Raw genomic sequence first — 18,741 nt, 5'->3', positions numbered from 1 at the left:
TGTATCTGTATCTGTATCTGTATCTGTATCTGTATCTGTATCTGTATCTGTATCTGTATCTGTATCTGTATCTGTATCTGTATCTGTATCTGTATCTGTATCTGTATCTGTATCTGTATCTGTATCTGTATCTGTATCTGTATCTGTATCTGTATCTGTATCTGTATCTGTATCTGTATCTGTATCTGTATCTGTATCTGTATCTGTATCTGTATCTGTATCTGTATCTGTATCTGTATCTGTATCTGTATCTGTATCTGTATCTGTATCTGTATCTGTATCTGTATCTGTATCTGTATCTGTATCTGTATCTGTATCTGTATCTGTATCTTTATCTGTATATGTATCTATATCTATGTATCTGTATCTATGTATCTGTATCTATGTATCCATGTATCTTACCTATATATATATTTTACCTATACATCTACTCATATTCAGTTATATATCGATGCCGTTGACAACATAAACAAATGGATCCTTCTCCACCTACTTAAGCTTGTCAAAGCTCCCTATTGAATCATATAGCGCGTGTCAATTTCTGCCCCACATATTTGCATCTATTTGAGTGTATGCAGATGCTGTTCGATATTAATGAATATGTATCTCTGTTGGTGAACGTGCTATTGTGCAAATACACTCGCGGCCATAACTGTCAATGTCAACAGGAGACTGCGGCTCTGCATGTGAATGCGAATGTGTGCCGCTGCATGTGCCAAAAGCTGATGATTGCCAATACAGAGAGCGTCTGTTCAGGATGGCAGGCACGAATGCTGGCCACTGCACAAACATAAACGTGGCGCACGCTGGCACAGAGGCCTCGAGGCCAGCTCCTTTGGCTAGTGAGCAGCAGCAACAACAACAACAGCAACAACTACAACTGCAGGCAATTGCGATCCGTGTCCAGTGATGCGAGCGCAGTCCTTTTAACGCTGCGGTTTAAACCTATTTTCAGTTTACAATCGCCGCCACCACACAACAACAACAGCGATGACTCTGTGGACAGATACGGCTAGCAAGCTGGAGGCGAGCTACGTGCAGCGATAATTGCCACAAGATTTGCCTTGTGCAACATGAATAATTTCGCACGCAAATTATTTTTAATATTAACGCCAGTCGGCCCGGCCAGATAGTTTCACAAACAGCGAGCCGAGAAGCATGGTGCGGTCAACCGCACAAGAGCAGCAGGAGTCGGCAGGAGAAGCTGGTGCAGCCATGGAGAGTAGGCAGGCAGACACTAAAAGTGCAGCGCACGAATTTAATTTTTACTTTTACAGTTTGGCAACAGCATCTGCATCATAATGTGGCCTAGGATGACAGTCAGGCAGAGCTATATATATATATATATATATATATATATATATATATAGCTATATATAGGTATGTATATCTGCCTGTGTGGGTGGAGTAACTCGGCAGCTGTGCGACTCTGTAAGCGATATGTGAAACTCAAATTGTCCAATCAACCAGACACTCGGTTGGCCGAAAAAAAATGGGATAAAATGACGCAGACACAATGAGTGTGGCTCAGTTATTTTATTTTTTGTAGGTTTTGTGATGGCTTTGCGGTCGTGTATTGCCAATGATGGGACTGAGGTGCCAAAAGGTCAAGATGCTGGCGAAAATGAGTGCAAAAGTGGAGGCAGAACACGTTCCAGGTATGACATGCAATTACAGCTGCGAGTCGTCAGAGCGCATAATGGACAAATAAACATGTAAATGGAAAACGAAAAGGTCTGTCTGGCTGAAGCTGAAGCGAATAACTAGAGGATATAGCAGAAATGGGAAATACATTATATAAAGTGAATAGAAATGTATTCACATTTACACTATGTATAATCAACTGTGAGTCTTTTTATAGTATATGCACATGGCTTAATAAACTGTGCCGATTAAGTAGTCATGCTTAATAAACATGATCGATCGTCTGTCTCTCGAAGGCTGCAATAGCTCATTTCATGTCTAATAAATTTATTAAATATTTCATTTAAATTTTAGGTTGTTTAACCAAATGTGGTAAACAGCTCAGCAAAAAGAATCTTTTCAAACTGCACGACGCTTATTAACTCCATTTTGGTATGAATATCGTTAGTGATTTTTTGTTTGTTTGCAATTATATCTCAACTAAGCCCTGACACATGTTTCTTATTTAATAATAAAAAAATTTGAATATAACATTTCGAAGACTTTGCTATTATCTTTTATGTCATATGGCTAAAAAGCTCGCCCACGTAGTGCAGTGTACACACACAAGTCGTGAGGGTTAAGAGACGACTCAGAGAAGTCATAAAATATAATTTAATCATACTTGTTCCTAATAAGTCAATGTGTGTTAATGTTAAAATTAAAAATTATTTATTTTTAATATAGCAAAATAATTATTAATTTTTATATATTTTGAAATAAATTTTTCTTGGAGAATTTAATAAATAAGAAATATATAAATATATAAAGTTTGCATATATGCATTCCCAAATGTATTTCTACTATAAGTAATGCCTTAACCATAAATTTCACAGAATCATGTATATACATACATACATACCTACATACATATATTAAGTACATACATACTTAGTACACCACATTAAGTTATTGTTGTTGGCGAGCAGGAAAAGCGTTTGCCAGCGTTCGCCTCTAGCCATATAAATAATTCACTCGTCGCGACGGGCTAATTCAATTTATTCGAAACGTCTATTGGCCACTTTAAATGCCAGTTTAGAGGCGATTGCATTTTGGGCCCACACACTGCAGCTGCACGGGCCATGCACAAGCGTGCACAGTGCTGAATGGCAAGGGCCAATAAAACTGCTGTCGCGGCCCCAACTCGTACCCGATGCTCATATAATCGTAAAACACAAAACTCAATTACAACATTTGATGCTCAAGGCCACAAATAACGTAAGTTACGATGCGTCAACATTTTGCACACGTCCGCTAAGAAACGCGGTGCGACACACACAGCTCACAGCTCTCTCTCTCTCTCTCTCCCTCTCTCTCTCTCTCTGTCTCTCACTCTGCTTCCCTTAGTCCTAGTGCCACCTGGTATGGCCTGATCATGGGGCAAGTGATGCATTGCTTTATTACCAAGAAAGTGAGGCGAGGCCTCAGTGTTGAAAGCTGAGTCGCCGTCGCCGTCGCCGTTGCCGTCTCGTGGCTCTGGCTCTGGGCCTGAGTCGCCTCTCGGCCTGGCTCTGCAGACTGCAATATGCATAATTATGCGCTGCAACTCCCTCTGTCAGCGAGTGCCCAGTCAGCAGCAGGGCTGCTGCTGGGCCGTCTGCCTGGTATCCTTAGCGGCTCTTTTGGGCCCCATTCACGTGGCTCGTTTTTAGTGCTAGGCTGTCTTGTCAGCAGGATTAAGCAATTTTCAGCTTGGTTTGCGCTTTTCGCTCTGCCTGTCCGCGCCTCATCGTCAGCACTGCGCCTCTGCCCTCAGCCTGCCTTGCTGTCTGCCCCGCCTACTGTCTGTGCCCGACAGCGCCCCGGCCGCCCGCCTCTACAAGCCACAGACAAGCCACTGCCCACGTTGACAAAAAAAAACAGCGGTTGAAATTTTGCGATGCGTAAAATTTTGTTAATTTAAGCCGCACGCAGCGGATGTGCAGCACCTTCAAGCTCCGTTGAGGTGTTAATGTGTGCCGCAAAACTTGCAACGTGTTGCATCTTTATTAATTTCAGAAACTTCATTCTCAGGCAGAGCACCACAAAAACTGTTAATGTTTTGATTGAGGCCAAGAGCAAGAGATGTGCGCCGAAGTTCTTAAATTGAAATTTCTGGCTGAATGATTTTTTTTTATTAATGGCAAAATATACATATGTATATACATACAAATAAATAAATTGAAATTCGTGGCTGAATATTTTTGGGAATGAATATGGGAAAATATAAATAAATATATAAAAATGTTCATATGTATAAAATAATATATATATAGATATATATAGCCATATATATTAGAATATATATAAAATAAATATATGCTTATACCAATCTCTGTTAGTTTAGATTAACTTAATTTGTTTGAGGCAGAGTGTAACGAGTTGAAAATGAAATGATTATATATAGGGTTGGGCATTCAAAGTGTAATCTACCTTTAATTTTTGTATAATATTGCTAAATTATAGTTTTTATTATTGATTAAAAGCATTAAAAAGAATGAAACCATCAAATTAAGACTAAATAAATTTATGGGATATATAATAAAAAACAAAATAAATATTTTAAACTGGGTACTGAAAGCGTAAAATCTTCAAAAGTTTATAAATTTATTCTAAAACCAAATTTGTTTTTAATTTCAAAGTATATTTTCATTGAAAACAATTAAAAATTCAAAATTTATTTACTTTGGCTATGTATAATAATGTAAGCCTTTACTTTAGCAAGCTGCGCAAGTTGCATTCAACTTTGATCCACTCTTGAAGGTATTGAATCACCTCTCAAAAATATCCTACAAAGAATGCCTTGGATTCGAGTCTAATAAATATAAACATAGCTAAACGATGTTTAGCTATTATGATTATTTAGCTAATAACTATTCTTCGTTCGCACGAACTGTGTGAGGGATTGCCGCTTCTTATGGAAACATCCAAGGTCTTCAAACTTAATCTCAGTATAAAAATCGATCCTTGACTTACAATCAGTAATTTATTTGTGTGGATTTGCCAACAAAAAATGCTTAGGTACACAAAGAGTCTCTAGAAGGAGAAGGCGAAGGCTTCAAGCAAATACACTCAACAGAAAGTAGATAAACTTCAATATCAACATTCAAGCTAAATCTGTTGATTAACTTTCAACAGCTCTTGAATTTGCTTTTCTAGCCAAAAATGTTGTGGATTCCTTCAAATCGCTTTTTATCACTGGCAATTGCAACTGCACCTACCCTTCCTGTGCATTATCATTAAGCGCAACAGCGCACTCATTAACTACCTAAAGAATATCTCTCGCTCTGTGGCTTAACCCCATTCACAGGCCGAAAAAATAGTCGGGCTAACTAATCAGCTGTCATGTTGGAGACAAGCTCGAGCAGAGGAGTAACAGTAGCTCGAGTTGGGGGATTGGCCAGTGTCAAGCGCTGTCTCCGACTGCACTTTCAAATCCAATTAAGAGTGTGAACTTGCGTGGCGTTGGAAATTAACAGATAGATAAACGACAACAAATGCAACAGCAACAGCAACAGCAACAACAAACAGCAAACAGAATGACATTGTCACATTAAATGCGAAACAAAGCGAAAATCTTGAGTGCAACAGTAGCAGCAGAAGGAGAAGACTACACAGGGAGAGGAAGAGAGATGGATAGCGAGTGAGAGAGGCCAAGCCCAGCTGCACTTTGGTGTCAAACGCAACCAACCCGAACCCGAACCCGAGCCCGAGCTGGAGTTTAACCTGAACCAGGCTCACCTCACACGGCTACGGCTCATTACAAGCGCTGGCTTCTGGGTTCTGCTGGCAGCTCGCTGCAATTATCACACATTGCCAAATGGTCACGGACCACGAAATCTCGATTTTGCAGATAGAAGCCCAGGCCAACGCCATATGGAGCCCAGAAAGTCAAGCGAAGCATTGCACTCTATGACTTCATAAAACGACTTCCAGGCCAAAAACGAGACAGTTTCCAGCGCTCCATGCTGCCCACCTCTAACGCGGTTTATACTCTAAGCTAAAGGTATATTGACTTTCCTATTAGAGTGGTTTACTATATTCTAAGAGTGGTTCATTCATTATATAGATGTATATAATATTTTTATTTATTTTAGCCTGCTCCCATTCTACTTCCCTCAAAAGAGTATTTCATATTCGTTCCTTGCACTCACTTCTATTCATTGTGATTTGTTTTTTGCACCTTCTGTGCCATAATTCTCGCCCAGTTGACATTTATGATGTGTGCGCGCATGTGATTTTCAACGTTAGCGATTGCAGCGCGATAAAACAATGAAAATGAAGTCATGTCTAGATTTTCGAATGGTTTCCTTGCTTGGCTACTCCCAGCCAAGTGTTAAATAATTAGCGAAACTTTTTATTTGTCTCGGACTCTTTGGGCCAGTCAGTTAATTGAAGCGTAGAGCCTTGCATAGCTGCCAGCCCGAACAAATGGGAATTTATGCAGCTGAACTGGCTTTCTAAATTGCGCTACTGAGAATTTGCTATTTGTTTAGCTGTGGGAAGTGTTATATATAAGTGTAGTTCGTATGATAGCTAAAGGAACTATGTTGGTTGAGCAAAGGGGCAAGTACTTATATAGAAATTAGGCATACTTAATAAAGGGGACAAAAAATTCTAAAGGCTCGATGGAAAGTTAGACAAGTCTTCCAGCAAACTTCGCTTTCTTGTTCTTATATTCTTATTTGATTTTAAATGTTGTTTAGATAATAATTTTCAATTTTATTACATAGCTGCTCTGAATGATAATTCTGTATAATTTATTGTTAATCCATTTTAATTAATTATGTAGAATATAATTACATTATTATAGCTCACAAATAAATCCCCCTCAGTAAGTTTTTAGTAGGTTCTATAACGATCTAGCTCGAGATCAGAAAGAAGCCTTATTCTTTTATTGAGTTAAATAGACCCAAGAGATCTTTTGTTTATGTATGGGTATGCATGTTAATCTCATCAATAGCCTTCGTGAATTGAATGTCTGCATGTGAGTGTGAGCATGAAGATCGTTTGCATTGACTTTTTAAGCACGAAAGTCAATCGCATCTCTCTCTAAACCGTATAAGTAAAAGCGCTCAACAGATAACAAAAACGAAAAGAAACGAAGCGTCTTGCTCAGAGCGAGAGCGATTCATGAAGTTTTTATATATGTATATGCGTATTTTATTTTATTATATTATATTATATTATATTATATTATATTATATTATATTATAATATATTATATTATATTATATATTATATTATATATGGTATTATATTATACTACACAATATTATAATTATAAAGAAAAAAAAAAAACATTCTTACTAGTCAGTCAAGCATAAATGTTTCTTTTAGATTTTTTTTTTCATGAAATAAGTGCAAATTTATTAGTTTAACTATTTCCCTATTCCAACTCTTTTATTATTATTTTATTTTTTTTCTTTATTGACAATTTTTTTTAAATTTAATAATTATTATTTATTGTTTTATTTTATTTCTTCTTTGTTTATTTTTGTTTTTGTTTCTTAATTTTTTTGCAAATCTTTATTTATAAATTAATAGGTAATAAACATCTGTATTTGACCACTATATATATTTTTCGTTATTTTCTGTTCAAGTAAAAACAGGAAATATGTCCCATTAACTAAATAATTATTTATACATTTTTTCTTTTATTTTGAATGCATTTAAATATACAAGTTCAGGCTGGCATTAACAAGCATCACTAGCAGCAGCAACCGACTCAGTGTCGAGCCAATTCAACGCTCGCTTAGCATTATTTACTCAAGCATTAATTTCAGAGCTCGAGCCGTTCAACACGCTTTAGCACATTTCAATATGCTGACAATATTGATCCAAGTCTTCATAGCGAAGTGCTTGCCGACTATTTGTGCTGGAGTCTGGAGCCGCTATATGTATATAGATCGCGCACAAAAGGTAGAAATCGACTGCAGTTGGACATAAAGGGACTCAATTCAGATTTCATAAGCGAAACGATGCAGTGTTGAGTAAATAAATGAAGATCGTATTCAATGGACAGTGGCTCAAAGGCTGGCAGAATGCGAACACCTTCGCGAATCTCTTTTATTATCAGTTTGCACATTAAAGTTTGGAGTATCTGTGGCAGCTGCATTAAAGGATGCAGCTGACATACTGCATTTAAGCAAATCATATCGATTGCACATCAAATCAAATGAAATCACTCAATCGGCTTGCCCTTTGACCCCAATGCATGAACGCCTCTCAAAATGCTCGATGCAGCATTTTCTGGCTCATCGATTGTCAAATTAAATGCCATTTAAAATCAATCAAACCAACTGTAAATTTTGACAGCGTTTTGTGGTAGATGACGTCCGAATCGCAATTGGAATTACGGTTAAATCCATTGCTTTGCGGTATCTATATGAAATAGCTAACAGTGCACATTGCTTTTTTTTTTCATTTTAATTTTATTTATTATATTTTTATTTCATTTTTGTGTGTGTTAAGCCAGAGAGTAATACAACTATGTAGAGCACTTGGCTTCAATAAAGGCTTTAATTCCTGTCAAATTGGGTATTTTATATAGTTATGTGAATTCGGTAATTTGATAGAATTTTCAGAATATTTGTGTAATTATTAAGCACTTTTGATACATAGTTATATAATATTTATGATTTTTATGAATTTAAAAAAAGTTGTCGAATTAATCTGTTTTATTTTAGTAATATATTAAATATAGTGTTATATATTATATAAATTTTATATGTATTGCTGTATACCTAAGTACTCCTTCTGGATCTGTCTCTAAATTAAGCTCATGTAGAACTCATACCCGATTTTTTTAAATTTCGCTAGGAATATGCTGCGTATACTTAACAAAAAGAATAGCCTAAGTGTTTGGCTGCTTCATTAGTTTTTTTCTTCTAAAATAATATACAATATCTGTATATATAAGATAAATATATTTAATAAATTTAAGCCTATTATAGCTAATTATTTTCTAAATTTTCATATCAAAAATGAAAATATTTGAATCTCTTAAAAAATTTAATTTTCTGGCAGTTCTCTTTTGTTTTACATATATAACAAGGGAACATCTTTTTCATTTTCTACATACCAATTTATTATTTTTAGTTGTGTAATATATTTTCATAAATGCAACTATAAGTATATAATATCTATATTTTTTTGGTTATATCTATCTTCTTTGTCTTTCTTTATTATCTCAAATTTCTCCTCAGCTGACATAGTTCTCGTATATCTCAACTCGCTGCAATTTACTCTATAGCAGCTCACTCCTAACTCAACCTTGTTCTTGCTGTATTAGAAAAAAGATTTCGACCCGATATTAAATACAAGACCCACAGCTGCTAACAGCCCAGCCAATACCACGAGCCAAAGTCAACAGACGATAGTTTTATTTGCCAAACAATTAAAAACGACAAAACCGCAAACAACAAAATTAGCTACAAAATATAATCAAAAGACCCCGAGGCGCCAACAGCGACATGTAATTACATGGAGCCAACTGCGGCAACAACAGCAACAACTACAGCAACAATGACAGCAACAATGAGCAACAACCAATAACAACTAGCACACATACACACACACACACACATACATCAGTCGAGAAGTTGACACCGAAAATCGAATTGAAAATTAATTTCAAATTAATTTTAAATGCACAAAAGCGATAAATTTTTGCGCAATGCTCGCAGCAAGCGCAAAGGGGTTGAGTGTAGGAGAACAGAATGACTGAGTGAGTGAGTGAGTGAGAGAGTGAGAGAGGGAGGGCAATAGCAAAGGGTGAGCGGCAGCTGACCTGCAAATGTCTACAACACTTGTAATCAAATAGACTGACAGACAGCGCTGTCAATTGAAAACTGTAAGCCAACGCGCACCAAAAATGAAAATAACACCAAAAACACAAGAGAGGGAATTGCTAGACGAACTTCAAATACACTTGAACGAGAAGGACTAGAAAACAAAAATACAAAAAATAAATAGCTAACAAATCTTATAACAAATAAATGTTTATATTAATTAGAATTTAATTAAAAATGATTTCCATAAACACTATAGACTAGAAAATAAATATAATAAATATAAAACCGACAGGAAAAAATAAAAATTGTTAAATAAATATTTAAATTTGAATTTGAGAATATTATAAAATATATATTTGTTATTTAATAACTAAATACAAATAATAGAAAATAAATATAATAAAAATATAAATAGAATATATTGTATAATGATAATAAACTAAATTAAACTTTGAAAATAAATATTTCTATTAATCTACTACTATACATATACTTTAACTGTGGAAATACTAAAAATAGAAATGCAGAATATCATTAAAATATAAAAGAAAGAATCTTAGGCTGAACGAATGACTTAGAAGTCATAGAGTTTATAATAAAAAAGCTATAGTAAATTAATAAAAATATTTGGCTGTTGCTCTATGTTTACTATATAACTAAAGCAATTAACTTACATATATAGCGATTGGGAAAAACTTATTTGCTGCTGGCCATTGACTATACATACATATAAAACCTACTTATTTGATTTACTTCTTTTATATGATTGATATGATTGTAAAATCATTATTTATTATTTATTAAACATTGAATGCAAAATTTTTAGAAGATATTATGATTTTAATTTAAAACTTATTATAAAAGTACTTCCTTTTGGAAGATTACATTTCTTATTATATTTTGTAGTTTATTTTATTGAATTCCACTGTATAATTTGAATCTAAAATAAGTTTTAAAAAAAAAACCCGTAATTTTTTTTTTTAATTTTTTTAGATTCAATTTATCAAAAAATGTTTCTTTTTGGAAGATCAAATTTCTTATTTAATTTTGTAATTTATTTGATTGAATGCCACTGCATCATTTCAATTGCTTTGACTTTTTAATTTAATTGAACGAATATCTAATTACCATAATTTTCTATATATCTAAAGATTTTTTTTAATACATACGAAAATGAATTATAGAATATATATTCAATGAAATAACCTTTTTATATATTCAATAAACTAGTTTAGCTTCTAGCATTTATTCTATTCTTGTACTAAACATTTTTCGTGGCATACTTTTGGCAAGTTGAAAATCAACTAACTTTCTACAAGTTTGCTTGGCTTTCTTAAATATTAAAAGCTCTTCAAGGTATGCAACGGGAAAGCAAATAATAATTAGAGTCTTACGCAAATAGTAAACAATAAAGTAACGTATATATGTATATTATTGCTAAATTGTTATACTATTAAATTAGTTATCAAAAATGCATTACCTAGCTGAGCTCTACATATGGCATAGTGCAGAGACCCAGCAGTAATTTGTCCTCCACCAGAGGGGCAGAGCAGGACTCGAGTGCACTTCGGTGCCCAGGCTCGGCTACCCCAAATGCATTTTCATTAGCCCAGTGGCCGGGGCCAAACGTGGCGCCTCAGTGGGCGCCATGTGCCCAAAAGCAATTATGGCGAATGGTTTCAGCTGCTTTTAGATATGGAACGGCAGTGCGAGTCAGTCAGTCAGTCAGTCAGTCAGTCAGCTGGTCATTATGGCTTCAAATCCAATTTCAAAGTGTTGAGCACTGAAAACAGAAAACTGAGCACAGAAGCTGGCGACGTTGACGTTGTCAGCGCCACAGCTGAAAGGGCAAAGGTGGCTGGATAGTGAACAGCCAGGGAATAGATTGAGCTGGATTACTTCGCTCAATGCCAACTGTTAGCAGATTAGCATTCTGTGCAGACCCAAGCACAAATAACATCGGTAATCAATATTGATAAGGGCTTATCGCCATATGGGCACAAATATTTGTTGTCAGTGATAGATATCACTTGATATGAAAAAGAGAGCTATCAATGCATTTCGACCATAAAATAAAAGTAATTACCATGAAAGATATAAAGACAGAGACACACAGAGAAAGAGAGAGAGAGACAGGCAGACACAAAGGCTTGTAATTATGAAATTCAATGGGGCATACAAATATTTCTTTTTATTGGACGAGAGAAATGCCATGTTGCCATAAATACAGGTGGAATGCAATAATTATTCGCTCTTAATTAAAAATACATAATTAATTGAGCACACTTGAAGATACGCGAATTTAAGTGATATATGATTGCTTGATATGTAAAGAGAAATTTCGATGGAGATATAGAGATAAATAAAGAAAAATAACATATGTAAATATATAAAAAAAAATATATATATATAAAGAAAAATATTTTTTTTAACTCAAATTATAAAAAAAAATTACTGTGATAAAAAAAAAATGTATATAAATATTTAAATATTTAATACAATAAAAAAATATATATTTATATATATGTATATATATTAAATATAATAAAAATAAAAAAAAAATATTTGTGTATATATTATAATAGCATAATATTTAGAAATTGCCAATTATTGAAAATCAAAAATTAGAACGGCGATAAAAAAAAATTTAAAGTATATGTGGCTATGTAAGTATACATAAATATGTAAGTAAATTATCGATCATTAGCGATAATAAAAAATTATAGCAAAATAACTTAGCTCGTCGCCCTGATTAAGAATATTAATCCATTTGCATTGGATTTATAAAGTCATCTATGAATTATAAATACCTCCACAAATTCTCTAATATATTTTATAGAGAAAAATTGAACGAAAATGCGAATTTTAGTCAACATTAAAAATATACAAAAATTAAATATCTTTCCCACACAGCTCCACAACTGTGGCCCACTGAAAGCTTATCCGAAAATTGATAATTTGTTGAGTTTGAGCAGTCAGCCTGACGCAATCCCGAAATTTATAACACTACAAGCAATGTACCATAAATACCTCTGGAAACAAAAAACCGAAAACAGTAAAAGCCTAACACAACAGTGGTAACATTACCTATATCGATGTTGCAATAAAAACATTGAACAACAAAATTATTTTCACATCAAACAAAATTTCAATTATTGATTAGATAATAAAATTATATAGATATTCACATGGGTTCTTATGCTCATGCTCTTGCACGCCCAGCCCACTGTATAATATGCAAATTCAATTCGTTTGGCTGCAAATATTTTTGATTAATATTTCTGGCCAGAAGGATATGGCCGAAAAAGCCCTCGAAACACCGAACCACAGCACATGAAAGCAATCTGCATTTCGTAGCGTATTTTGGTATGCAAATTCTTGTTGGTGCCGCATGCCCCGCTCGCACCTGTGCGCAATGCCAATACAGGTGCCAATATTTGTCAGTTTTTGTTTAATTAAAACATTGCACCAATATTTTATTTGCCCTCTCTGCAGCTCATTGGATTCGATTTTGGGTTTCGCACAATTTTTTTCTTATTTTGTTGTTGTTGCTTCGGTTAAACAAATGCAAATCCAATGCACATAAAATATTTAAGCCCAACAATTACGTATATGCACATGTAAATGTGTGCAACGTATACGTGATATTTGGTTTTATGCACCTGGCGTATACGCAATATGGTTTTATATGCAATTTTTGGCTATTTCGGTGCCTTTTACAATTTCGCATTTCGCTGCGTGGCAATTGTTCCACATTTTATTTATATTATTTGGCGCTGTGCGCGGCTAAATGAAAATAATTCGCATATATGTTTTTCATAAATTTTGCATGTATAATATATATATATTTTTTTTTATATATGTTTTTTTTTTTTCATAATTATAATTCAAGAGAATTGTTTGTCGATTGTGTAAATGGAAAATTCATATAACGATTTGCAATTGAGAATACTAACGATATCAGAGGCAAAAAACGAAGAGCGTTATAAATAAATGTTTTTCACAAATATAATGCGATCTCTTATATAGGAAAACTTTATGAATATTTGCATTTTCGTATCGAACTGCACTTGGCCATTTCGGTTTCATTTGCAGCTGCAGGCCATAAGTCCACAAAGTCCATTAGTGGCATTTCGCATATGCCCAGGGCAAACACAGCCCAACTGGGCGTTGGACTAGGGCAGTGAAATTTTGCGAGCCTGCAATTTCAAATTGTGGCTTGGCCAAATGAGAGAGAGAGAGAGAGAGAGAGACAGACTGTATATGTATGTATGTGTGCAGTGTGCGACCAATAATTGGATGCCTTCTACTGCTAACGGACTGTCGAGAGTTGTCAAAAATCAGCCAGACTAGGCAAACTATCCCAACTGTCCAAAACAGTTATCATGGTGATGCTGCCAGCCGCAGTGACCGCTACTAAATGCTAATAGAACACTGCCAGGCAAACAACAGAGCTCAGCCTCAGCCTCTGGCTAGATTTGCCTGGCAATGCAGCGGATATGTGGAGCAAGCTCAAGCCTGAAGTGTTTGGGAAATTGAACAATAATTGCAAAATCATAGATTGCTGTGGATATCAACCAAGAGGTTAAAGATGGGATACTCGAAAGGAAAACAGTTTGAATGGAAAAGAGTTTAAGCTCAAGGGAAATATATATACTCAATATTTGTTAGTTGAGGGATGAGTTTATGCTATTAAATTCAAAGTCCTTTAGCTTTCTAGCTTCGGTACTAATATGGGAATTATATATAAAGTCAGAATGAGAGCTAGATGCATTCTAATTCTTATTCTGTGACTACAAAATATTAGGCAGATATTTCGACAGAATTTATCATATATAAAATGGTATTTAATGTACATAAGGAAAAGTTTCTCTCTTTCGCATCAATCATCTCCAAATCAAGCAATCAAAATATCATACTTTTTACTCGGGAAACTAAATTTAAAGTAGAAGATGTCTTATGGCACAATGAGGTCCATTGGCAAAATAGGCTTAAAGGCTCAATGAAACATACGAACTATTAAGTCTTATGACCCAATGGGCTTTATAGTTCAATTGATCTTAAGGTAAAGTAGGAGAAGAATAAAAATTGACTCCTCCGGCTCTAGAAGAAACAGTCTATTAAGACTTATGAGCCAATGGGTTTTATAGTTCAATTGATCTTAAGGTAAAGTAGAAGAATAATTAGAATTGAATCCGCTGCATGGAAACAAACAGAGTTTACACTAGAAGAAACAGTTGTTCATGATTAGGAATATATATACATATATACAGTGATGTACTTAAATAGACAGATATGGCTAAACAGAGTCGAAAGTGAATGCTAATCTGAAATATATATATATATATACGTCTACTCTTATTAAGTTGGCAAACTTGAGCTCTTATCAACAATAACACATGATAAACACATAAAGAGTAAGCAAATGCATTTCTAGAAGCCAACTTTTACTCTCACTAATTTCATTTTAAATGACTTAAACTAAGTTTTTCCAGCTTTACAAACGGAATGTAATCAGAAAAAAAAACAGTATTCAGCACTCTCTAACACTTTCAACTAGGCTTCCATTCGAATCGACTCTTTCACATTCACCAAATCAGTGTCACACACACACACGCACAACAGCTACCAACAGAGATTTGGCTCTCCATTTGGCTAACTGCCGCCCTAATGCCTCTGGCACTTAACCTAAGCACTCACCTGTTTCGTGTTCACTGTCGAGCGTCAACGTTGTTGACACATCGTGCTCCACATGCTGTGCGTTGTCTCCGTTTGGTCTATTGTCGCTGCTCTCGCTGTGCTCGTCCCTGTCGCTGGCATGCCCATTGATGACCTCGATGACACTTTTGACCGAATCTAGCGATGACGTCGCCGATACCAAAATTGGCGTTGTTATGGGCGTAGCAACCGACGACGACGACGACGATGCTGTTGATGTCATCGATGAGCTGGCACTGAGCACATTGCCAGTGGGTTCGGTCAGGGACTCCCCACTCTGGCCCACAACCTCGCGCTGCTTCTCTGCATTCGGCAGCTGATGGCTCTCAAAGTGCAGATCATCGTGCAGCAGGTCAACGGCTTGGGCGACCAGATTCTCATTGACAGCCTTGGGCGGCTCATTGGGCAAATCCACGCTGGCCAAATTGATAATTGGGCTGCTCTGCTTGGCCTGCTCCACGCCCACAATGATGCGCTCGAGCGGCTTGGGCGGCGGCTCGAGGCTGCTGCGTCGCTGTGTCGGCTTTGGCTTGCCACTCAAACCCACTTCACTCCGCTTGCTGGGCACTGGCGGTGGCGCCGTCTTCGGCTTCACCACAGCCGGCGTCATCTTGGGCTTGCTGCTGGGCACTGGCGGCTTCGGCTTGGCCACTGGCACTGCCACTGGCTTGGGCGCCACCTTAGGCGTTGCTGCTTTGGGCAGTGCTGCTGGCTTTGGTGCTGGTGCATCGATGATGTTCTTGTGCAGCACATAACCCAGATCATCCTCAATGGCGGTTGGTTGCTTTATGGTTTCGCTTAGCTTCGGCTGCTCGTCGGTAGACTTGACTTGTGGCTCGATGGGAATCTTGACTTGTAGCTCGACTGTAGTCTTGGCTGATTGCTCAATGGGAGTCTCGACTTCAACTGTTGCCTTGGCTGGTTGTTCGACAGGAGCTTTGCTTGGTCTCTCAGCTGCGATCTGCTGCTCGACAGGAATCTCGACCAACTGCTGGTCAGGACTCTTGACTTGTTGCTCCACTGGAGTCTTGATCTCCTTAACAAGTGGGATTTCAACCCGCAGCTCGGCAGCTGGTGCATCGATTTGCTGCTCAACCAGCTGCTCCACTGGTGCCTTAGTCTCCTGCTTCAGTGCAAACTCCATCAACAGCTCTGCCTGGGGTTTCACTGACTCTGCCGCCTGCACCTCTAGCTGCTGCTCGACCCTCTCCACTGGCTGCTCAGCCCTGGGCTCGGCCTGTGGCTCCACCTGCTCAAAGGCGCTCAGGTCAAAGCCCTGCTCATCATCCGCCAACTGCAGATTGTACAGTTTCTCCGTCTCCTTCTTGACTTTCTGATAGCTCTCAATGATCTTCTGTGCCTCCTGCTCCAGGCGGCGCTCTTCGTCCGTCTTCTTCAGCAGCTTGGCGCCCTTCTTGCTGGGCGTGTCTTTGCTTTGCTCCAGCCGCTTGGTCACCTGCTTCTCGCCATCCTTGCTGACCGTGAGCGTCTCGCTGAACTCGCGCTCGAGCGTCGGCTGCGCCTCCGTGTCGACGGGCAGATCGTTCAGCAGCTGCTGGCCCTCCAGGTAGCTCTGCTGCTCGGTCTGCTCGCACTCGATGTAGCTGCTGAGGCCGCCGTTCTCGGACAGCTGCAGCTGCTTGCCACATTCGGATAAGGTCAAAATACCCGTTTCAATACTCTGTTTATCCTGTGGATTGTCCAGGCGCTCCTTTAGACACGTCTCCGCCGAGACGGTGGCAGTCAACGGCTGCAGCTGCTCGACATCGGCCAGGTCGAGCAGATTCTCGTTGCTGCTGATTTTCTTGAAGCGCGCACTACTCGATTTCGACTCGGCGCTGGTCAACAGCTGCTCCTCACCAGTCAGCGCATCCTTGGTCCTCAGCTCGCTCAGCGTTTGCTGCTCGCTAACCACGCGACGCTCTTCGTGTATGACTGTCGTTATAGCCGGCTGCGTCTCCTCCCGCTCCTCATACGGCTGCAGCTTGAAGGAAATGTCCGCCAGAGGACTCGTAAAGACATTGGCGGAGCTGCTGCTAGTGGTGCTGCTCGTCTTCTTGGTGGTTACCACTTTGGTGGTTATTGTGCGTTGGGTCTTGCTCTTCTGGCTGCTGGTGCTGCTGCTGCTGCTGCTGCTAAGGCTTTCGCTGGTTTCCTCCGTGCTGCTGGTGGTGCTCTTGGCGGTGCTAGCGGTGCTACTTTCCACACACTGCTCGGTGGCCTTATCGTCAGCTGCTTTCTCGTGCACAGCAATCTTATCATTGTGCTGGACTTGACCCAGCTCCGCTGGCGTCTGCTCCACTGGGGCCTCCATTTTGGCTGTTGCCTTTGCTGGCGCTACGTAATGCGGCAACTTCTTTAGCTCCTCGGCAATCGCACTCGGATGGCTGTTTGGTTAGACGAGTGTACAACACATGGAGTAATTAGAATGATTGTTTGTCTCTTATCAAACAAAAAACAATATCGATATTTATATACTATGTATGCATGTTAATTGAACCGCCTCGCACCTGTCGGAAACAGCAAACGGAAATTTGCCGTCGCTTCGATCGCTGCGCAAAATACTTAATGGAGAAAAATGCGCGTTCGCACTGGGTGCCCCGAAAATCTATGCCTTTCGCCTTTCGAAATAGAACTGATTGACTCGAACGACGAGTCGAATGCCATTTGCCATTAGCTTTTATCAGTTGCGTAGACGAATTTCCAGGCCTTTATCACTGCGCTTTGCGCTTTGCGCTCTACGCTCTCTGCTCTGAGCTCTTTGCCGTTGTAAACACACCGGCATTTGCTCTTATCAGTGCCATAAACGAGCCCTAGCTCGCGGTGCGCTGTGTGAAAGTTCCCTCTATTATTATTATTCAACACTTATCGCAAATATTTACACATTTCCAAATTTTTGCAGTTCGTTTTTGCCAACTGGAAGAGCTTATCTAGGCAAATACTATGACTAGCCTTTGCCGAATTGCGCAAGATATTACGCCTACGAATGGCGTCTACAATAACTTTCATTGTTTTATGCAATGACAAATATCAAATACTCTATGCCTAAAATGGGGGTTATCTACTTTTCTGGCATGTTTGTGATAATGATAGAGTATGCACACGCTTTCCCTTTTCTTTGCCAGCTGAATGGATTAATGAGTACAGTAGTCGACAAAACTTTACATAAATTCCTATTCTAATTCCAAATATGTTGTTTGAGATCTATTGAGCTGCATTTGATATATTTTCTGTCTTAAGAGACATCTCCTTTAACTCTCAGTTATTATATTTCATTTCTTCTGTAGACCACCTCTAAACCACTCTCTCTTTCTCTCTCTCTTTTGTCTCTTTGTCTATCTTTCTGGGAGGGGTATCATTAGAGTCTCTCTCTCTCTTTCTTATAGAGAAACGCTCCAATTCCATACACCTTCTCTCACTCTCCAATCAGCGATTGCACCCTCTTTTCATTCTCACACTCTCACTTCATACCGTTTCTCTAGACTCTATTTCAATCCGATCACGATTTAACCATCCTCATTCTGTCTTTCTCTCTCTCCTTCTTGATTATTTAGATACGCTCAAA

General features: G+C 37.9%; 1 protein-coding gene across 2 annotated transcripts in view; it reads right to left on the bottom strand.

Annotated features, from left to right (window-relative positions):
* The window catches only part of bbg (PDZ domain-containing protein big bang), a 268,523-nt gene that overhangs the window by 217,169 nt on the left and 32,613 nt on the right, over positions 1 to 18,741 (bottom strand). For both annotated transcript variants that reach the window (XR_016196692.1, XM_089259489.1), the window contains exon 4: positions 15,159 to 17,563. Coding sequence is in view for 1 of the 2 variants with exons in the window: in XM_089259489.1 (XP_089115615.1) it covers positions 15,159 to 17,563 (2,405 nt within the window). In the remaining variant the exon portion in view is untranslated. The remainder of the gene's footprint in view (positions 1 to 15,158; positions 17,564 to 18,741) is intronic.

Source organism: Drosophila navojoa, chromosome 4 (genome assembly GCF_054131105.1).
Source record: "Drosophila navojoa isolate 15081-1374.11 chromosome 4, UAZ_NAV_1.0, whole genome shotgun sequence".
NCBI lineage: Eukaryota > Metazoa > Arthropoda > Insecta > Diptera > Drosophilidae > Drosophila > Drosophila navojoa.
This window is presented reverse-complemented; position numbering and strand designations above follow the sequence as displayed.